Raw genomic sequence first — 23,140 nt, forward strand, 5'->3', positions numbered from 1 at the left:
CGAGATCATGACCTGAGCCAAAATCAAGAATAGGATGCTCAACCGTTGGAAGCCACCCAGATGCCCCTTGTTCTTATATTTTTCTTACGTGGAAAGTGCTAAGTCCCGGGAATCAGTACTCCTAAATATGGTACTGAGATTGAGACATGAAATGGGCAGGCAGTGTCTAGCATAGAAAAAGTCTCAAACAATAGACGGATAAAAGAATGAATGAGATATAGATTTGGGATTTATTAGTAAATGAAACTGAGTAGAGGTTAACAGCATGGATTTAGGAAATAGGCTATATGAATTTGAATTCCTTCTCTATTATTTCTTATCTGTTGTTTAGCCTTGCTGTCCTGAAATTCCCTTATTTATAAAATGGAGGATAGTATTAGCACCTACCTCATAGGATTTGGGGGAGAATAAAATAATGAATATATATATATATATATATATATATATATATACACACACACATATATATATACACACACACAACAATGCCTGGCATATATCAACATTTATAGAAGTACTGTTTATTTTCACCACTATGTATGTTTGAGAAAACTAGGATAATTCTATACATGCTACTTCTAAACCTAAATTTAAAAGAAAAATAATTAATGATATTTTATTCTACTCATAAAAAGGTTACATTTTCCTTGAAGATAATTTAGAAGATAGGAGTAATCAACACCTGACGACCAGCATCAGAAATACACCTTTAATCTCAAAGACGAGGACAACTAAATGGTTGGGGATGAGGGAGGAGTAGAGGCACCAAGTCATTAGGCATAGGTTTCTAAGTATAAAATATAGTACAAGAAAGATACTGTCATGCTACTAATTCCTGAGTGTCAGATTCATGATGGGAAGTGTAGCCCCTGACTCAGGAGCTAGGGTATGGGTATAAAGGAGGGAGGAGAAAGGGAAGGTAAGAAGAGGTGTGCCTGCATGTGTGTGATAAAGAGAGAGTTTACTCTTTAATTAGAGATATATAAAAAATCAACTACCAACACATAAAAATTACCAGTTTTACTAGTCTTTAAAAAGAATTTCTTGCTTATTCTCATATCTACCTGATTTATTATAGAATATTTTGAAAATGTGGATAATCATAAATTAGAATATTTAGGACTTTGGCTTATCACCCATCACCACAAAAGCCAAAAGCAATTATAAATAAAATATTAGTGTATTTCCTTTGATTTTATATACATTAGGTATAAACCTGTAAGATATGTGATGTGATACGTGTGTATGTGATTTTGTGTGTGTGTGTGTGTGTGTAGAAACAAATAGTATTAGCCAAGAAATCATAGGTGGCTCTATTTCTAGTTCTGCCACTATTTTCTTTGGTAAACCGAGGCAAGCCTCTTAATTTTTCTGTATCTCAGTTTCCCAATTTCTAAAATAGGCTCTTGGATGAAAATAATTCTAAAGTTGTTACAGTTTTGACAATACATAATTTGTGAAAGCTTAGGACTGCTAGTGATACTGTAAATCATACTCTGTAATTCCAAAATTGGGCAAAGGCATAGAAGACATGACTATAAAGTCCAATGTTCTATAAGTCTGCTAATCCATTCTTTTGGCCTTACAGTTTATTTCATTCTATTTCCAATCCTTTCTGATGACATTGTACATCAGTACCTAATTGGTACACAGGTGAATAATTGTGGACAAACATCCTAAACTTTTTTTCTTGTAAAAATTAATTTCTTAGAAATCCTTAAGACAGGAAAAATATGGGTGGAACAAGGTGTGGAAATTCCATTTTAGGTCCTACACAAAACTTATTTTGTACTTAATAATTGTAATCAAACAAGTGTCACTTAACACGTTGACTGCCTTGTCTAGCTGGAAGGTAAGAAAGGGATTGTAAAAGCCACATATCAGTAAGGTATGTGATGGTTTTAGAACATGGCTACAGATTATTTGGCATCCCTCCTATCAAAAGTTGGAATCTATAGTCCCTCCTCTTGAATCTGACAAGAGAATTTATGATTGTTTTGACCAGTGGAGTACAGAATTTGATCTTATGTGACTTCCAAGTTTAGGTCATAAAAGGCCATATAGCTTCCACCTTGTTTACAGGGAAGATTTGCTTTAAAATCCCTGAGATGGCCATGTTGGATAGGCTGTATGTGGAAACTTTGGTTGACAGTCCCACTTGAACCTGTCCTTAAGCCATCTCAGTCTCAGCTGTTCCAGGATCCAGCTGTTTGAGTCATCTACAGCCTTTCAAGTTACCCTCAGCCAAGCCATCCTAGTTGAGGCCACAGACGTCCTAAAGCAGAGTAGTCCCTGATATGTATTTTCTGAACTTCTGACTCACAGTATCTGTGAGCATAAACATCAGTTATAGTTTACACCAGTGAATGTTGGGGAAGTTGTTACCCATCAATAGCAGATTGGAAGAGATACATGTCATGCTGCACATGATAGCCACAGGCACACAATAGTAAAGAAGCCAATGTGTTATTCAAGTCAGCCAAATGGAATTGGGCAAGTGTGAGAAAAGGTGATAAAACAAATGCAGAGTTTTAACTTAGCAGTTCATTTGGTGGGGGGAGGGGGTGGGAATTCATGTAAATTTTTGTATTTCTCGTATCTCATGGGAAAAAAAAATTTTCTCCAGTTTAACCAGATTCCTGCTCAGCTGGCTTCACTTACCTGTGACCATATGAGTTACAACCCCTGAACCAAAAGCGTCTGCTGGGCACTATGACCTTGCTAGGTGCTAAAATTGTATCATGAGCAGAATTTACATAGGACTATCAACAGTAAGGCAAGGTAAATTCACCTCATGAACATTGATGTATAAGTTTCCTGATACTCTTCTAAGTTCATCCACAAGTCTAGGGGAAAGTAGGAATGATGCTAGCTGAAGTCTGAAACTAGAAGGGTCAAGGGAATTCTCCTGGCCCACACATAGTCCAGTTCAATTAATCAGTTTAGGAAACTATTTGGGACATAACTTATTTTCCACCAGAGTCTTAAACAAGAGGAGTGAGTGGCCATGGGTCTTTGGTGTTTCAAGATATCATCTGCAGTCTCTGAAATAAAAAGAATAATATAACTCAGCTGTCTAATAGATAATGATGTTCTGTATATTTGTTGCTTTCACATTCAGACATCTCAGCCTTAAAGCTTTATTATTTCAGATTAGATCTCTTGAATGGAATACATTACCTATCAAATGTTCCAAATTCTTACAGTAGCACCCTTAAAATTTCATCAGGTCCATTCTCAATTCTTCAAAGTTATTTGCATCAAAGTTATAATGGCCATAACTTATAGAGATGTTAGAGATAGAGTAGGCATAATTTCCCATATATTTAATACTTAGTTTCAATTTAATAAGTGCTTAAATTTATTTATTTAAAACATTTTTTAATGTTTATTTATTTTTGAGAGAGAGAGAGAGAGAGAAAGACAGAGCATGAGCTGGGAGGGGAAGAGAATCTGAAGCAGGCTCCAGGCTCTGAGCTGTCAGCACAGAGACTGATGCAGGGCTCAAACTCACAAATCACAAGATCATGACCTGAACCAAAGTAGGACGATTAACCCACTGAGCCATCCAGGCGCCCCAATAAGTGCTTAAATTTAGAGAAAATGAGAGAACTACAATAAGATTGCAGCAATGAAGCATCAGGAAGATAGAACTATTCTAGGCTGGAACAGAGATACCCATACCCACAGAGTCCACCAGGTCTCAGACTACCATCTCCCAAGTGTGGAATTCACTCAGGAGAGAACAATAGGATACTAACTACAATCCAACTGGGTGTATTTCCAGCCAAATACATGTGAGCTATATCATGGCAACATGCAAAAAGATTTCAGCAAAGAGTTTTCTCTGCTGGGATACTAATCCAATATCTCCACAATTTGATTAAAGGAAAACTATTTAAGGCAAAATCACACAACAAGGTTTGTTCCCCCCAATAGCTGTCTCAATCGTGCTCTTTCTGTCAAGCCCCTCCCCTCTTTCTACTGGGCAATGGGCTTCTTTAACTACATCTTAATCCTGTTCCCCAACTTCTTAGTAACTTTTACTTACTAAAATAGTCTCAGTTGGACTGTTAAAAATTTGGGGTGTGTGGGTGGCTCGGTTGGTTAAGCGTCCAACTTCGGTTTATGTCACGATCTCATTCTTTGTGAGTTCCAGCCCTGTGTCAGGTTCTCTGCTGACAGCTCAGAGCCTGGAGCCTGCTTCAGATTCTGTCTCCCTCTCTCTCTTCCCCTCCCCCACTCGCACTCTGTCTCTTGCTGTCTCAAAAATAAACAAACATTAAAATTTTTTTTTAAATTTGGCTCTAAGTATTTTAAAATACCAATCTCAGTTTTCATTCAGAATCCTTCTCATCCCTGTAGGAGATCTATCTATCTATCTATCTATCTATCTCTTCTATATCTCTCTACAGTTATATCTGTAGATATAGAGATTGATTGATTGATTACAAGTTCTTGACTCCAACGATTATGGAGGCTGTGAAGTCCCACAGTGTGCTGTCTGTAACCTGGAGAGCCAGGAAAGCCAATAGTGTAGTTCAAAGGCTTGAGATCTGGAGAGCTGAGGTGTAGATACCAGTCTGAATTAGAAGTCCTCAGAACCAGGAATACCAAGGGCAAAAGATCAGTGTCACAGCTCAAGCATTCAGATAGAGAACAAATTCAATCTTCCTCTTCCTTTCTGTTCTATTCAGGCTCTCAGTGGATTGGCTGGTCCTCACCCACATTGGGGAGGGCCACCTGCTTTACTCAGTTCACCAGTTCAATTACAAACCTCTTCCAGAAACACCCTCACAGACATGCCCAGAAATAATGTTTAACCAGGTATATGGACATCCTGTGGCTTAGTCATGACACATAAAATTAACCATCACCACCCTCCCTCCTTGTGTTTATTCAGATGAGTTTGAAGGATGGGGATACAAAGACAACTCTTTATCTGGCTACCTAGTTAGTAAGACTGCTGTTCCTATGTGATTAATCATCACTGAGATTCAAGGTTTTTTTCTTAAGTTTGTTTATTTTGAGAGAGAGAGAGAGAGAGAGAGAGAGTACACAGGTGCACAAGCAGTGAGGGATGGGTAGAGAGAGGGAGAGAGACAGAATCCCAAGCAGGCTCTGCACTGTCAGCACAATGAACTGGGGCTTGAACTCACTAACTGTGAGATCATGACCTGAGCCGAAATCAAGAGTCTGACAATTAAGTGACTGAGTCACCCCGGTGCCCCTCAAGTTTAATTTCTATAGAGCCTTATGATGAGGACTCACACCCAAGCAGCTTCCTTAGGTTTTGTTGGCACCTTGGAAGACTGGGACACACCTTGCATGTGACTCCTAGCTGATGACCCTGGAAAGGCATTACTGTGATTCATAGGTCTCTTTGCCTTACTCTGTAACAGTTTATGGTAAGCCTTTATCTAAATAATTCCCCTCCCTAGTTCCAATCCCAGAGCCTGTAGGCATGATAGGATTTATTTCTCATGCCTCTCCAGAATTGAGAAGTTAGGTAGGGTGTCAATCCTAGCTCTTTTTCTACCTGGCAATACCACCACATCATCTTTCCAAAATGTTATTTCCAGTATCCTTGTAGCTTGTAGGTAGCTCAAAATCCCAGTGGTAAAGCAGAGGAATGAGAAATAAACCTTACCATCTTGTAGATATCCCTAAACTTTATGTGCAATTCTTTTGGGATTCCATTCCCTTACCATCTACCATAATCACAGGAGATAAGGAGAGGGGATAGGTTCTTTCCACAAACATTGCACTTCCCAAAATGTGAACCCAGTCTCCTCTTTCCCAGCACAATACTACCTTTCTATTATTTCAGGGTAAGAGCGATAAAACTAGTTCATTCTCCCTCTGTCCTTGAGGGCACATGAGTCTCTAACTAAGACTCTTCTGTCCTTCTAACTCAGCCTTGGGAAATTTTAAATTTTGCTCTCAGCAGGCTGTTAGCTATCTCCAAATTCTAAGACAATTCCAAGGACAAGAAAAGATCTCAATCAACACCTCACAACATGTTAGTAAAGATAACATCATTTCCAGGACATTTTTCACCTATCTTTAAAACATCAGTTCATTATGGGGCGCTGGGTGGCTCAGTCGGTTAAGGGTTAAGCGTCTGACTCTTGATTTTGGCTCAGGTCATGATCTCATGGTTTAGGAGTTCGAGCCCTGCATCAGGCTCTCCATTGTCACTGCTTGGGATTCTCTCTCTCTCTCCCTCCCTTCCTATCCCTCCCCACCAAAATAAATAAATAAACAAAAAAAAGCATTGTTTAAAAAAAATCACTTCATTATAACCAATCTCCCATGTAGCTTAATATCTTATCTGGAAAAATACATAAATGTATATTTTCATCTAAGAAAATTTGGTAGTTTCAAACAAAAGGCATTCAAGATGGATCAAAAAGACAACAGCACAGCATTTAGCCACTGAGATAAATAAAAATCCTCTTTTTAAACTTTATTGTCAATAGTTATTTCAAGGAATTCATTCTAGGTAATTCCTAATTTTCATAAAAGCTTTTTTGTATTGCTCTAAATACAGTCCCCTGAATGAAAAACAACTACTTAGCCTCAGTAGTGGATGCATTCAGTCAGCAAATATTCACTAATCACCTACTTTGTACAAGGAACCCTATAAGCCATTGGGTATGCAAAGTAGAATAAAGCAAGACATGTTTTGGGCCCTCGTGGATTTTAAAGACAAGTGGATTTAGCTAAGGAAAGAATTATGCTCTGCCTACTCTTCAAATCTTGTTAGAAACTATCTAATAATGGTAAAAAAAGCGCCAAGTTTTATTGAAGATTTATTAGGCTCTGTGTAAGTACTTGATATATGTGATTTACTTCCAACAATCCCTGTTTCACAGAGGAAGCACAGAGACCTTAATAAGTAATTGATCAAAAGTCACACTTCAAGTAAGTAGCAGATATGATTTACCACACAGCTCATGTTTTCAATCAGCATCAATTCAGCCAATGTCGTTAATAGACCTATCTGTATGAAGAGTTATGAACTGTTAAACAGAATCCAGGAATCACTAGCATTCCTTTAAAAGACATTTTTGGGTGTGATTATGTAATTTAAGCTTTTGGAACTTGTTAAAAAGAAAACCACAAGCCACAAATGGCATCACTTAGATTAAGGCCCCAAGTCAGTAAACCAAGAATTAATACCTAACCTAACTGCAGTTTTGACTCCCTAGGAATGTAACCTTTAACCAGTCTGTCAGGAATTTTCTGGTGAGTACCAATAAGGTAATCCATCACATGGACCCTCTTCATCCTCCCAAAGTAAAATCAGGTAATCCACGTACTAAGACCCTTTTGTCTCCAAATGAAGGTGGCTTCAAGTAAAATAATCCTCTTTTCTGTTTAGGACTTCCCCATCCTGCCCTCAAAAACCTTTCTTTTCCTGTAGCCTATTGGAGCCCCCCTCTGTTTGCTAGCTGAGATGCTTCTTAATTATTTAATAAAACCAATTAAATCTTCAAATGTACTTGGTTGAATTTTGTTTTTCAACAAGTATATATAAAAATATCTCCAAAAGTACATATGTGTAATTGTATATATCTCTAAAACCTCAAACTATGTATGCACTAGGCATATACTCTTCCTTTATTCAATATCCCAACTAGCTTAGCAGGCTAGGAGATTACATAGGAGTTTGGAACCAAAACCAGAGGCAGTAAGCACTTGTCTGACCTGTCTTGCCTCAATGCACATAACTTTTGGTTCCTTTATCACAACTAACACCTACTAAATATTTTTTATAATAAATGCAGCTTTCCTAAAGATATCTGCTTTCTAACTGTGATAAAATTTATTTAGTTACTTCAAGGTAGAGAAAGGAACACTTACACTCAAGGTGAGTTTCAGTCTAAAGTTTAGTTGCTTCACATAACCCTCTGTTTATTTCTAATATTTTTTGAAACACTTACATCAAAAGGCAGATGGCTTTGGAAGTAGTTTCTGCATATTGTATACTACTGATTATTCTAAGGAGATATTTGTAGGGATGGTTTGGAAAGTTTGTAAAGAAAAGAAGGGAGTTAAAAGGCTTCTTTTCTCCAAAGACTATGGTATCAAAAACGTCACAAATTTACATTAAATGACCAATATCTGACAACTGGACTTCTCCCTAAATATTTACAGATCATTTTGAAAATACCAACTGATGCCACTTTTTTCAAAGTAAAAATTTGAAACAAGGTAGTATGTTTCAAAGCGGATGTTAATGTTGTATGGAACGCAGATAAAATATTTTGTGTGATGCAGGTGAATATAATGAATGGGGCTTTTTCATTCTGCACGATGAAGCATTTTTTTTTCCAAAACTGAAATCTTACAATTTTTAATTTTTTGTGGTATGCTGACTTTTTACAAATGGAAATAAAGAGAAATTCTCCCGAAGAATTCACTCTTTGCCTCTCTTTCTGACAAGTCCCTTGCTCCCTCCCCACCCCAGCCCACTTTCTAAATTTCCTGGAAAGATGTGAATTCAGGGGGCGCGATGGCCCCCGGCGGAGTTGCAACTGCTGGGATGCAGGTGGGGGAAGTGGGGGCGTGGTCAGTGAGGGGAAGGGAACAGGCCGAAAGTGCATAAATCCTGGCCAAGTCGGGAGTGGGAAGGGCGAGAGTGTTGCAGATCCGCCAGGGTAACCTGAGAATGGTTGACTCCAACCGCTGGAAGATGAGGCACTAGTGGGCCTTCAGATTGGAGAGGACCAAGCTGAGCGACAGGAAGGTGCGCGCTGGAGCTCTGCGCACAAGCAGACGGAGGGGATTGCGTGTGCGTGTGCACTCGGCGAGGGGTGGGGGCGGGCACTCCCGCCGCACTAGCCGCGGGAGTTGGGGGGGGGGGTAGCTCATAGGTGACGCGGGGCCCTCACGTGACCTGGAGCTGCAGAGCGACGCAGACTTCGGTGCAGTCGTCACTCCCACCTGGGTACCAGCTCCCCGCTGCCCTGCGCCAGACTGGCTGGCACTGGGCCCAAGGAAAGCGGAGCAGGTGAGGGCTCCAGGGCCCGCGCGCTAACGCCAGGGCGACAACAGCAGGCCTACCCCTCAGGGAGGCGTAAAGGATCAGCGCAGCGGGTCCCGGCCAGGTTTCTCCACACCCAGCATTCTTGGGAACATCAGTAGTGGCTCCCTGGGGTGGGGGTGCTGGAGCGGCCTGGAGGGCAGCCAAGCCACTAAGAATGATGGGAAATCACCTCCGAGTTCGTACAGGAAAATGGTGAACCTCTGAGGCGGGCTGGGGGAGGCTAGGGGTTGGGGCTGGAGATGCGGATGGGGGGTGGCCAGGCGGTCCGGGACCCTGAAGGGACCAGGTGGTGGCTGGTCGGCGCCAAACGCTTCGCCACAGTCCAGGATCCCTCCACCCCGGCCCTCTGCAGGTCTGAGGGTCTAGGTGTCAAGTGTCGCGGCGGCGCACGCACGGCGAGAATCGGGTGAAAGAGGAGACTGCAAGGATAGGCCCAGGTCGGTGCGGGGGGACAGCGTGGGGGGCGGGTGCAGAGCCCAGTTTGAGATCCCCTCCCAATTCCCCCATCCCTGTCCCCTGTCCTCCATTTTGGTGCCTGCCGAGTTCGGGGAAAGAATCCTGGGAAAGGAAAAATGGTGGGCTTTAGGGGAGGGAGGGAGAAAGGAGAGAGCTGGAGGGAGAGGCTCGAATTGGAGGCCCCCTAGAGGACGCCTGAAGCTCCTAAGGTGGGGGAAATTAACAAAAACAAAACCAAAACAAAACAAAAAACACCTTTGCTATCAGAACTCTGAATCCTGCTGGTCAGTACACCAAGCATTCAGTCTCTCTCCTTGCCTTTGTTTTACTTGTGTTCAAAGAAAAACAACCAGGAAAAAAATCTCATGGCAAATATCCACCAGGAAAACCAAGAAATGGAGCAGCCCATGCAGAATGGAGAGGAAGACCGCCCTTTGGGAGGGGGCGAAGGCCACCAACCTGCAGGAAATAATAGACGGGGACAGGCTCGCCGACTTGCTCCTAATTTTCGATGGGCCATACCCAATAGGCAGGTCAATGATGGGATGGGTGGAGACGGAGATGATATGGAAATGTTCATGGAGGAGATGAGAGAAATCAGGAGAAAACTTAGGGAGCTGCAGTTGAGGAATTGTCTGCGTATCCTGATGGGGGAGCTCTCTAATCACCATGACCATCATGATGAATTTTGCCTTATGCCTTGACTCCTGCCATTTTCCATGAGATTAATACTGTGATTCACACTGTTTTCTTCTTGCATTTTCCTGGTAACACCTTTACTGATCCGTTTGCTGTGAACCTTACGTAATTTCCATGTGTCAGGTGGGTTCTGTGTTACCAGATTCCAATTGGAAATTGCCTTGGCACCCAGTCTAAGTTTCTGTCAACAGTAGAGTCACCTATTTGCATGGAAAAGTATAAAGTAATAAAGCAATTAAAAAGCAATCTATACATTCATTATTGTCTCATTTAAAAGCATATGTATATATTATATGACCCCCCCCGTACAAAAAAACAGAAATCAGATGTCCCATGGTGTTAATTGGGTCACATTTCTCTGTAGTTGGGTAATATGTGACTTTTTTCCTTTTATTACCTGGAGTTTTAGAAGTGAAAACAGTTTTTCAATGAGTCTGAATGTAGTACAGGTATGTAATACTGGTTCAACAAACCTTAAAGTAAACTCTTAAGTATTTTCCGGTTTTACCTGGAAGTATAAAGCCTCTCTTTATTACAGATGTATTCCTTTAAAGAGTCAGTTTTCTCTTCTGTGGAATGGGGAATAATGCTTGGCTTACAGGGCTTTTGAGTGGAATAGATGAGGTGTGAAACTTGGGCTGCTCCTATGGAACTCGATCTGGTACTTGGGAAGGACTAAAGGGAGTGTTCACCTATGCTCACAAGTCCAGAGGGCAAAAATAGGTGGCTTCCACCTTGTCATTCCTCTGATATTTGCAATACTGCTCCCCTGATCACTGCCATTCCTGTTGGGTATACTTTCCTTCCTGCTGGGTCCTGATTCTGTTTCTGTTGCTGATGTGTGTCCTCAAGGTAACAGAATCCCACTGATTTCTCTCCAGTCCCCAGTGTGATGCTAATCCCTGCCCTCTTGACTCCTATAAAAGTCTGAAGAATGTCTTTCTCCCCACTTTAAAGTTACATTTATCCAAGTGAGTACAATTCAATGGTTCATGGTCTTTTGTTGGTTCTTAACAAAATAGCCCTTTTTGGTATTATTTTCATGATCTTCTTCCAAGGACTCAGACATGAATAAACTAGGGCCTACCTCAGGAGACATATCTAGATGTCTCACCACAGTGTGTCCAGAATTGCACTGCTTCAGACCTCCAAAACAGATCAAAAGCTTTGTTTTGCCTGTGTTTCTACCCTTCGTGGGGATTTTCTCAAAAGAGAGCCTGGGAAGGCCAACTCAACCAGTTTAACAGACTTACCCGGAAGACCTCTAAATCACATTAGGGGGACACATTTTAAACCTAAAACACACTTCCGTTTATATCCCTCCACCCTGGAAAAATGAAATTGCTTTGTAAATTCTTAAAAACTATATTAAATATTTGGCATAATTTTTACGTGAGTGTATGCCCTTCTTGTGACTAATTTTGTCTTAATCATCTTGGAGCTTAGTTTCTAGTGTAGTGCCTGACATAGTAGATATTCAATTAGTAATCATTTTCATTGGTTAATTAACTATAATGGAGTTACGAACCCAGCTTAATATTGTTCCTGTCCTTAATTAAATGTCCTAAGGCAAGTAACTGTTTATTTGGAAAGTATTTTAATTTCCAAAGGAACATGGCAAGTCTCTAACCCAAAATCTAATTTTTTTTTAGACCTGGAATGTATCTGTGCTTATGTAAACACAGATCCCTTATTTGCATCATAATTACCTAGGGAAAATGTTAAAAATGGTGACACTTGCATACTCTTCCCACTTTTAACCCCCTTCCCCTTATCATCTCTTGAATCACCTGATCAGGAACTACTGTTGTGACAGTTCCTGAGGTGATTCTGGTGCATCTGAGTTATGACAACATAGGTATAATGGTAATTACACCATTTTACAGTATCATCTCAATTACCTTGCTTATTTGATAATACAATAAATATGCCTTTCCAAAATATAGTATTTCTAAAATTAGATTGCATTAAAACATCAATATATATTTATAAACCAATACTGCTTTTTATCTTTCCAAATATCTTATAAAGCTAATGCATTATCATGAATCTATTATTAATAATTATGTAATAATTATTAAATAAGTTAGGCATTATCATTTCTATGCAAGCCTGTACCCTTTTACACCAATGATTTTGTTTTAATCACCCTGGAGCTCAGTTTCTAGTACAGTACCTGGTACAGTAAATATTCAATAACAATCATTTATACTTTTGTTAATTATTAATATTAAATTTCTTAACAACTGTAATTTACCTAAAATAATATGTAGCAACAATTAGTGGGTCTTTGTGGGTGATTTACTTATTTATTTATTTATTTATTTATTTATCTTTTTACCATTTATTTATTATTGAGAGACAGAGACAGAGCATGAGCATGGGAGGGGCGAAGAGAGGAGGAGACACAGAATCTGAAGCAGGCTCCAGGCTCTGAGCTGTTAGCACAGAGCTGGATGTGGGCTGAACTCACAAACCGGTAGATCCTGACCTGAGCCAAAGTTGGATGCCTAACCAACTGAGCCACCCAGGCGCACTTGTGGGTGGTTTATTCCTTTACACCCTCACGTTTTAAAAGTTTCTGTGTGGAACATTTAAGTGTAATACTTCCATAATTATTTTTGTAATACAAGGTTATTACACATATTTGGGTTATGCAGAAAATATAAGGAAGAATATAAACAAAACCATAAGTTAATTGTCCAAAGAAAATACTTGTATTTTTTTTTTTTTTTTTTTTACTATTATATTTAGTCATGATAAAGCCAGGCTCAGCTTCTTAGGAGGAATACTTCCTTTTTCAAAACCCTCCAATGAAACACATTTAGTTTGTTATGTTTATTTTTTTAATCTTCTCTCATCAAAACTAATTGGATCACATTTGAACAACTTTCAATTAGCTTCTGTTTTTTAAAACTGTGAAAATAAGTCTTCATGTTTTCTAAGGTCAATTCTCAGTTGGCAGATTGGGACCATTAAGTGAATACATTTAATAAAACTGAACAGAATTATTTGTTTATGAAACTTAAAAGTCTCATAAGTAGAAAAAGGACTAGATTGCATGAATGAAATGGACAAAATACCATGTCTGTTTTCTGTCACCTTTCCTGACATCACATATATCATGTAATAAACATGCTGATTTTGATTAGAAATACTCCATTTTAAAATTTTCAAGCAGATTGCATGTAATGTAGTTGCTATCTCATGTGTGATCAGTTGTAATGCTTTCTAAGTGATATAAATCTACACAAGCAAATATGTATAGGCATCCCTATCAATTCAATTATTTCCTGTTTAGAGATTTACTCTTAGAAGCTGACAGAAAATATTTTTTATTTAGTGAATTTCATATGAAGAGAGAAATCCTCAGATATATGACAATTAAAAATAATCATTTTCACACAAATGAAAACGTTATTGTGTTTAATTGTAAATTATGCATGCTAAAGTGGCATGTTGTTGCTTTGGAACAGAAGAAAAAATGTATTAAGAAAAAAATTTAGAGGGAAGGAGTATGAGTGGGGGACAAGCAGAGGCAAAGGGAGAGAGATTCTCAAGCAGTCTCCATGCCCAGTGTGGAGCCCCCACGCAGGGGTTAATCTCACAACTGTGAGATCATGACCTGAGCCTAAATCAAGAGTCAGATGCTCAACTGGCTGGGCCACCCAGGCTCCCCCTTAAGAAAAATTTTAATCTTATTTTCAACACCCTGTTTCCTTTACTGAGCTCACATGAGTATAAATTAATTTTAGATTTTTTATGTATTTCTCCTAATTTCATAAGTATTACTTAATTTCCTTTTATATTAAAGTTTGATTTTTAAAAGAGGAAACAAACTAAATGTGTCAAAGACAGTGAAGAACTTTATGAAAACTTGTTGAAAAAACAAACAATAAATTTCAAATTACTTTGGAATTATTTAGCTAGTAATATAAACTTAGTAGCTATTATCATGACAATGCCTTAGTTCATTTTACTCTATTCATTGGTAAAATGGAGATAATTTCCAGGGCTGCTGTGAGAACTAAAAGAGGTAAAGAACACGTAAGCTGTGTTTTAATTGTTTATGTTCATCAGCACATGCAGGATAAAAGGCCTTCAGATTCCCCTCAGTTGTTGGAAGTAGCATACAAACTATGCCACAAGCCAACTTCATTCCTCTACTGTGGTGAACCAACCCCCCCACCCCACCTGCCACATCACTACAGATTTCTCTGGACACCTAAATGTGCCAGTGTTCCAGTTTGTCTACTACAGAGGTTTGCATGAAGACCTTCTACCTGATTTAGAGCACTAGTTTATGTAGGTACTATTTTGGTGATTCTTGGACTATGTTATGTTTATATTTTTAGCAAAGAGGCCTTTTTTCCAGTGTTTGTTTGTGGTTTTGTGTGCAGCCAGCCCTCTTTTCTCCATAATATTCAGATATTAGGGGCTGAGTCTTGATTTTTATCTATTCTGATGATTTCTGTCATGTGATTAGAGGGCTTAGACCATTTCCATTTAAAGTAATCATTAATATTGTTGTCCAACAACTTGGTAATCCTCTCTTCATTTTTTCAGTCTTTTTTCCCCTGTGTATTTCATTTTGAATTATTTCTATTGCTATGTCTTCATGTTCACTACTCTTTTCTTCTGTAATGTCTAATATGCCATTAACCCTGTCTAACATGTATTTCATTTCAGACATTGTAATTGTTATCTCTAGGTGTTCAATTTGGGTATCTCAAATTTTTTATATTCCATGTCTCTACTAAACATGTTCAGTCTTTCCTTCAGCTTCTTGAATGTATGCAATGCAGTTATACTGTTTGTTTTAATGTCCTTCTCTAATTCTACCATCTTTTTCATATCTTGGTCAGTTTTGATTAATTTTTCTCCTCATGGTGGGTTAGATTTTCCTGCTTCTTTGCAGGCCTCATAATTGTTGTTTGGATGCCACACATTGTTAATTTTAACTTTTGAGTGCTAGATATTTTGGGATCCCTATAAATATATTGGTTTTTATTCTGGGACACAGTTAAGTTACATGTAAACAGTTTGATATTTTAGGTTCTTGATTTTAATCTTTGTAAGGCTGGACCATAGTAGTGTTTAGTTTAGGGTTAATTGTACTCCACTAATGAGGAAAAATCCTCCTGAGTACTCTTTCTGATATCCCATGAATTATGAGATCTTCAACTCTAGCTATTATTCCTAAACATGTGTAAACTTAAATTGTTCCCTTTAATCCTTTTGTGGTGTTCTTTTCTTGGTTTGGGGTAGTTTCCTCACAAGCATTTAATGATCAGTACTCAGTACTCAGATAATTATTCATATGAGATCAGGTGTGCTCTGGGTGGTATGGCCATAGACTATTCAGATAATTATTCAAAGAGGACCCTCTTCAGGTCATCAAAATTCTTTCTCTGTGAGCTCTTTTTTTTTTTTTTTGGTACTCTTACCTGAAAACTCTAGCTGCCTTGGCCTCCCTAGGTCCTAATTTCTTCTCCTAATCTATGGAATACCCCTGGGCTCTCCCTGGATTCTCACTCCTTGCACTGTGGCCTGAAAACTTTCTCTAGGAAGTAGGCTGGAGCAATCATAAGAATAACCTCATTTCTTCCCAGTCTTTCAGGGATCATAGATCTTGTTGCTCAGTGTCCACTGACTTCAGAATAGTTGGTTCATAGATTTTTATTCAGCTTTTTAGTTATTTCAGATTGGAAGGTAATTCTAGTCTCTGTTACTCTATCCTGGTCAGGAGCAGAACGGTGTATGTTACAGATGTTGTAATCTGATCAAGTAAGTAAAGGTGTATAAATATATATGGGAATGTGCATATACAAATAGAAAAGACATAAAAGAATTCATCACTGATAGATTTTGAAAATGATTGTGTGATTTAAAACGATTTTTTTGTTACTTACTTTGATGTCTGTTATTTTAAATTTTTTTACACTTCCATCTTATTGCCACTAAAACAATTCTGAATATATATGTCATCATGTTAATGCAGAATATGCAGAAAGTAATGGTAATAATAACAATACTCATGACATACTTTTAGTGTGCACCATATTCCAGAGTGTTCTAAGCTGTTTATAGGTGCTAATCACTTTATTCCCCCAAAGAGCCTGTGAGGGCTATACCACTAATGTCCCCACTTTATATAGGAGGGAATTAAGGCACATGGAGATGAAGCAAATTCCCTGATTGTACATTTAGTAAGTTGCAAAACCTGGAGATAGCCAAAACTCTTGGGCTCTAGAATCAGTGCTCTCAGCCTCTTAACAAAACAAGTAATAAATCCATTAAAATTTTCATTGGAACAACTGGAGACAGTTACCTATGTTCTGAAATATAATTTAAAAATTATGTGTTTTTTCTAGATATTTTAGTAGTGGCAAATCCCAAACCCATTGTTTCTCCTAAAAGGAAATATTTTCTCTCAAACTAAATAAAACTGAGCATAATAGACAAAATCAGGCAATTGATGTTGGAAACCAAAAAGGAAAGAAGCGAAGGAAAAAAAAATGTAGTCTCTGATATTAAGGACTTGAGAGGTCATCATAGTAAATCCATCTTTTATGAAAAAGTTGAAATTAGAAGGGAGCAGAAACTCTGAAGAAGAAGTAAAAACACAGAGAAAAGCTATCCAGTAGAAAATTAACACACCTCTCAGTAATGGGAGAAGATAGGCATTTGCTGTATGAATGCATATTTTATGGGAAAGAAAAAAGACAAGCGGATTCCCTTCAATGTTTTTGATCCATACACATTTTCAAAATGAATAGGTATTATGTGGTAAATAATGTCTCCTAACTTGTTTTAAAAATAATGACTGGATTTATTTTCCTCTTTATTTATTTAAACTTTTTTTTAAATGTACTTATTTATATTCAGGTGGAGGGAGAGAGAGAGAGAGGGAGAGAATGAGAATCCCACGTTCAATGCGGGGCTCGACCTCACGAGAACCTGAGATCATGACCTGAGCGGAAATCAAGACTCAGATGCTTAACCTCAGATGCTTAACTGACTGTGTCACCCAGGAACCCAGATTTATTTTCCTCTTAAGACAAACTTGAATATCTATTGGAGAAACATATACAGCAGAGGAATCCTTTACATGTTAGCAAATGATGTTTTATTTTATTAGTTTTATAAGATGTTCTTTGGGGCACATTCCTTTGCAAGTTCCTGTGGGAGTTATTTAAAAGATAACAAAATGTAGGTTTTTGGGATTTTCTACATAGGCAATCATCTCATCTGCAAATAGGGACAGTTTTCTTTCTTCCTATATTTCTTCTTTTCCAATTTGTATGCCTTTCATTTCATGTTCTTGCCTTCCTGCAATGGCTAGACCTTCCAACACTATGTTGAATAAGAGTTAAGAGAGCAGACATTGTCTTGCTCCCTATCTTAGAGAGACAGACAGCATTCAGTCTTTTACCATTGAGTATAGTCTTATCTGTAAGTGTCATGAGGCTACTTATGAAATGCTAAGAGGCTTGGTTGTGTTGACTGCACCAGGCTATAGCCCCAAAGGAGTTCATGTTAAGCTAAGGGAAAGTAGAGGCAACCAGAGAAATCATCCCATGTCCCCAAGTTGTACACCCAGGACTAAAGAAGACTGTCACATTCTCTGTCCACTAGGGAATATCCTAAGGATTGCAGTTTGTGTCTGGGGGTTATATGGCCTGGGTATGAGTCCCAGCCTTGCCACTTAAAATTAGCTGGTGTTGTGAACAAACCCCTGCAGCCTCCATTTACTCTTTGGTAAAGTAGGCATAAAAGTGGTACCTACCTCATAGGTTTGTGGTGAGGATTAGATGATGCAAGAAGAGCATTTAACACAATCTTTGTCACACAGTATAAATAACTTTATTACTTACTTTTTACTATAAAAGTTACTTACAAAACCTGTACAAAATGAGAAACTTTTAGGAAGATCATGACAAAAATACGCAGAGGCAGAGACAAAGAAATTTGCTGTACCTTTATGTTTTCTGCTCTTATGTAAAATGGCATGGAGATTCATGGTTCTATGAGCAAAGCCAGAATACCAAAAGGTGACAGTAATGAAATATATAATCTTCTCCCTTGTAGCATGTTCTTTGTTCTTTTCTTCTGAGAGCTAGAGATAACAACTGAGTTTGAGAATCTTTCATCTTAGAGAGGCTGCATCTCCTTGAATTAAGTTGTCCGAAGTTGTTTCCAAATATGAAAGACCATGTGTGATGCTAATGTGATGAGCAGAAGAGAGAATTAGTTGCAACATGAAACAGTGATAGGGAATCATATCTGACCAACCACCCATTGTGATGGACGGGTCTTTCAAAGAGAGTGCTCTCTTCACTTTGCCAACATCAGAAAGTTCATCATTTTGTGTTGGAAGAGGAGCCTCCCCACAGCCACAAGCCCTCCAGGTTGTTGTCTCCTTTCACTCAGTCTAAATTCACAGTGATGGGTGACTTGGGCCAGAGGTTTAAAGAGAGTCTAACTAGAGGAGTTCAATGTCTGTTGGCCTGGCAGTGTGGCAGCTCATTACCTGCTTATAGTGTTCACTCTGAAACCTCCATTATCACCCTAGCATTCAGGCCTAGTCTCAGAGTCTGGGCTTACAGTTAAGTCTTGGGTGGAGGAGATACTGTTAGTTTTCCTAGGATATTTGTTCACTGGATGATTTTTATTTATTATTTTTGAGAGAGAGACAGAGCGTGAATGGGGGAGGGGCAGTGAGAGGGGGAGACACAGAATCCGAAGCAGGATCCAGGCTCTGAGCTGTCAGCACAGAGACCAAAGGGGGAGAGGGCCTCAAACTCAGGAACCGTGAGATCATGACCTGAGCCTAAATCAAATGCTTAACCAACTGAGCCACCCGGGCACCCCAATGTTCCTAATTTTGCAATGAGAAAGTTGTGATTCTTTTCTGCCAGCACATCAGGAGGGAAGAGAAGTACTGCAGCTTTCATCAAAAGTGTCTAGCCACTGGGGTGGCTCAGTTGGTTTGAGCATTCAGCTTCAGCTCAGGTCATGATCTGGCAGTTTGTGAGTTCAAGCCCCACATCAGGCTTGCTGCTGTCCACGTAGAGCCTGCTTCAGATCCTCTGTCCCTTTCTCTCTATCCCTCCTCTGCTCATGCTCTCTCAAAAACAAATAAGTATTAAAAAAAAGTGTCCAGCCACTGCTTTTACCACATGTGTATCTCATTATGGGCTTTTACCACAAATTCTTACACTCGATTTGGGCAGATTATGCTGGCCAGATGTGTGTGGGGGTTCCTCTTGCCCCAGGATCTTCCAGGAGAGACTTCATCCAAGGGCCCTCTTTCCATCCTCTTCCCCAACTATTCATAGGGAGCAGGGAGTATTTCTCAGAAGCCCTTTGCCCATCCCTCAATAAGGACAACTCCCCTCACTTTTCCAGGTGTCCTTAAATTAATTCTTTTAGGATCTTAAAGGCCTTAAATTAATTCTTTTAGAAAAAAAAACAATCTACCCCACGAATCACCTTACTCTATGACTAACTCTTTCCATGTCTCACACTGCTGGACTGAACAGAACTTGTGATTTCCACTTCTTTCCCAGAAACAGCCTTCTCCCAAAGGTGGATTCTTCCACCTCCCTGCTCTTCTGGATTGTCTCACCAGATTCAGAACAATGCTCGTCAGGAAGCACCCAATGTCTTCCTGTGGTCCAGTGAGGATGGTGCAGTCGCTTTCTGACTTGGGGCCTTAACCACTTTCCCTTCTAGCCTTAGTAGGCCAGTGAATACAGAAGCTGATTGGTACACTGGAAAGGAAAAGGAAGAGGGACTCATATTTTCTGAGGGTGGATCTGCTGAGAATCAGGAATCTGGCAGAGATTTACACCACTGGCAGTGGAGGAGACAGGAGACTGTGAACTACAGGTGTGAATATATTTGAGGGGCAGCATAATGTGGAGAATATGGAGAAAAGAAGAAAAATAATGCATGTTTCTATTTTGACTGTGAGTCCATGTCATTTCTATGTGGTAGAATGAGTGCTCTGATGGGGTTGGGGGAAGGGAATAAGACAATTACAACATTTTCATTCAATTGAGTCATGTACACCATACATGGAATTTAGGGTAAGGAAATGAAGTCACCACCCACTCCATCTCAGTGTTTTCTTAGTCCCTTATCTTACCCTCTTGTTTTAAATAAGAGTGTTTCCTTTGAGCTCCTGAATGGGCAAGATCAAAGCCTAATACTGTGTTAGACAGGACACTGGAGCAAGAAAGACAGATCTCCAGGGTTCCCGATGCCAGACTCAAAATAGTAACTCTGTGATGTTTACCTCTCAAGGATCAGTCTCCTCACCCCTCTTAGCCTCTCTTGAAAATAGATATTTGTGTCATGTGTGCACTTCATTGCTATGTGGTAGAGTGATGACCCGGCAAATGGAAACAGATGGGGACTGAGAGCTTGTGTTTCCTGATTTAGCATTCTGGTTGTCAGGCACCTCCCATCTTTCTGTGACCTTCTCAGGGAACCCCATATTCCTGACTGTTGTTTACATATCTCTATTATCTCAAAGCATGGGGGCAAAAGGGTAGGAAAGGGGACAAAGAGAGGGAACCCTGGAAAACCCACTGTTTTCTACTTTATTCCCCTGGAGGAACTGGGGAAAAGGAAGAAAATAATCACCCTATTTTTTCTTGTTCCACGTGGTCGTGTTCCCTTCCTTTTCCCTGTAGATAGCTTCAGAGGAGCACTTGTCCATTGAATACTTGAAAGATGAGGTACTACATAGTATCGAAAGTTATTTCTGTGGGGGCGCCTGGTGGCTCAGTTGGTTAAGCATTGAACTCTTGGTTTCGGCTTAGGTCATGGTCTCCTGGTTTGTGAGTTTGAGCCCTGTGTCATGCTCTGTGCTGATGGTGCAGAGTCTGCTTGGGACTCTATCTTCCTCTCTCTGCCCCTCCACCTGCTTGCTCTCTACCTCTCTCTCAAAAATAAATAAACATTTAAAAAAAAACAATAAGCAAACAAAAAAGCTATTTCTGTGTCTTTTGGACAGGACCCTGCAGTACCAGTCAGATCTTCTTGGGTCCTGGTGGCAGACTGCATTTGATTACTCTGGGATGACCTTATATTAGTGACCTCACTCTATGTGGTCTTTCCTGTCAGAGGCCTTTTCTCCCACCCAGCTAGACTGGATGTATTTTGGCCATAGAATAAAGCCATCTCCATCCAGAAAAACACTGAGTTTCTAGAAGGGAAATACATTTCCATGTAAGTCCAAGGAATAATTTTAAGTGTCATGCTTCAGGCTCACTAGTATTCTTCTTTCAATCACTATAATTCAGTTAAACAAAAGTTCACTGAGTTCCAGGCTTTGTGTGGGCTCTAGAGATATTTGTTGTTACATAGTAGGATACCTTCATGGTGAGTACCAGTGGACTTTGATACCACACAGTCCTGGGTAGGGTTCTGCCTCTGCTACCTACTAGCCTTGTAACACTTGACAGCTTTCTTAACCTCTCCATACCTTGAATTTCTGGTACATAAATGATGATAAAAACCTTAAAGGGCTCTTGTGAAAATCAAATATGTCAATGTCATTGAAGTACTTAGTATGGTATCTGGCATAGAAATGCAAGCTACAATGGACCTTCACTCTTTTTATTCAGCCATCTTGATGTTGAAACTACTCTGGTTCTGGCTATACCTGGTGGTAGTGTAATCAGTGTCAACATGTTTTACCATTTCAAATGTATTCCTTAACAGCCTAAATGTCCATCAACTGATGAATGGATAAAGAAATTGTGGTTTATATACACAGTGGAATACACGTGGCAATGAGAAAGAATGAAATATGGCCTTTTGTAGCAACATGGATGGAAATGGAGAGTGTTATGCTAAGTGAAATAAGTCATACAGAGAAAGACAGATACCATATGTTTTCACTCTTATGTGGATCCTGAGGAACTTAACAGAAGACCATGGGGGAGGGGAAGGAAAAAAAATAGGTTAGAGATGGAGGGAGTCAAAACATAAGAGACTCTTAAAAACTGAGAACAGGGGCGCCTGGGTGGCGCAGTCGGTTAAGCGTCCGACTTCAGCCAGGTCACGATCTCGCGGTCCGTGAGTTCGAGCCCCGCGTCAGGCTCTGGGCTGATGGCTCAGAGCCTGGAGCCTGTTTCCGATTCTGGGTCTCCCTCTCTCTCTGCCCCTCCCCCGTTCATGCTCTGTCTCTCTCTATCCCAAAAATAAATAAACGTTGAAAAAAAAATTAAAAAAAAAAAACTGAGAACAAACTGAGGGTTGATGGGGGGGTGGGAGAGAGGGGTGGGTGGGTGATGGGTATTGAGGAGGGCACCTGTTGGGATGAGCACTGGGTGTTGTATGGAAACCAATTTGATAATAAATTTCATATTAAAAAAATAAATAAAACTTAAAAAAACAGCAACAACAAAAACAAATGCATTCCTTTTATGAAGGGAAGCAAAACCTAAGCATTAATAAGTTGTGTTGAAAATGCAGATTTTGATAAAGTTTATAAGAATGACTCTACTTCAGTTTGTAGAACTGATATAAAGATGGAAAAAGAATTGATGGCTCTAAATTCTATAAGCCAATTGCATTTATTTAACAAATATTTATGGGACATCTATTGCATGCCAGGTGCCAGAAGCCCACAAAACATATATTCATCTGAGAACTTTCTCCTAGACTCCAGACCTATGTATTCAACTGCCTGTCAGAAATGTATATCTAGAGCAGTGGTTTTCAAATGGTGGTGATTTTGCTTCCCACATCAGGAGACATGTAGAAATGTCTGGAGACATTTTTGGTAGTCACAACTGGGAGTACTACTAAAATCTTGTGGGTAGTGGCTAAACACCCCACAATGCATAGAATAACTTTCATAACAAAGAGCCACAATGTCAGTAGTGCTGAGTTTGAGAAAACCTGTCCTAG

General features: G+C 39.5%; 1 protein-coding gene across 5 annotated transcripts; it reads left to right on the top strand.

The window, feature by feature from the left end:
- The first annotated feature begins 8,615 nt into the window (after positions 1–8,615).
- BEX3 (brain expressed X-linked 3) lies at positions 8,616–10,456 on the top strand. Of its 5 annotated transcripts, none has more exons than XM_053201486.1 (3): positions 8,616–8,755; positions 9,408–9,492; positions 9,895–10,456. In XM_053201486.1, exon 3 carries the CDS (start codon positions 9,907–9,909, stop codon positions 10,213–10,215), a length of 309 nt encoding a protein of 102 aa, XP_053057461.1. In that variant the 5' UTR covers positions 8,616–8,755; positions 9,408–9,492; positions 9,895–9,906; the 3' UTR covers positions 10,216–10,456. The 5 variants fall into 5 exon arrangements, with proteins under 5 accessions (XP_053057461.1, XP_053057458.1, XP_026908941.1 ...); XM_053201483.1 differs by having other exon boundaries at positions 8,619–8,755; positions 9,853–10,456; XM_027053140.2 differs by lacking the exon at positions 8,616–8,755 and adding an exon at positions 8,863–9,019 and having other exon boundaries at positions 9,853–10,456.
- The last annotated feature ends 12,684 nt before the right edge of the window (positions 10,457–23,140 follow it).

Source organism: Acinonyx jubatus, chromosome X, assembly GCF_027475565.1.
Source record: "Acinonyx jubatus isolate Ajub_Pintada_27869175 chromosome X, VMU_Ajub_asm_v1.0, whole genome shotgun sequence".
In the NCBI taxonomy this organism is placed as follows: domain Eukaryota; kingdom Metazoa; phylum Chordata; class Mammalia; order Carnivora; family Felidae; genus Acinonyx; species Acinonyx jubatus.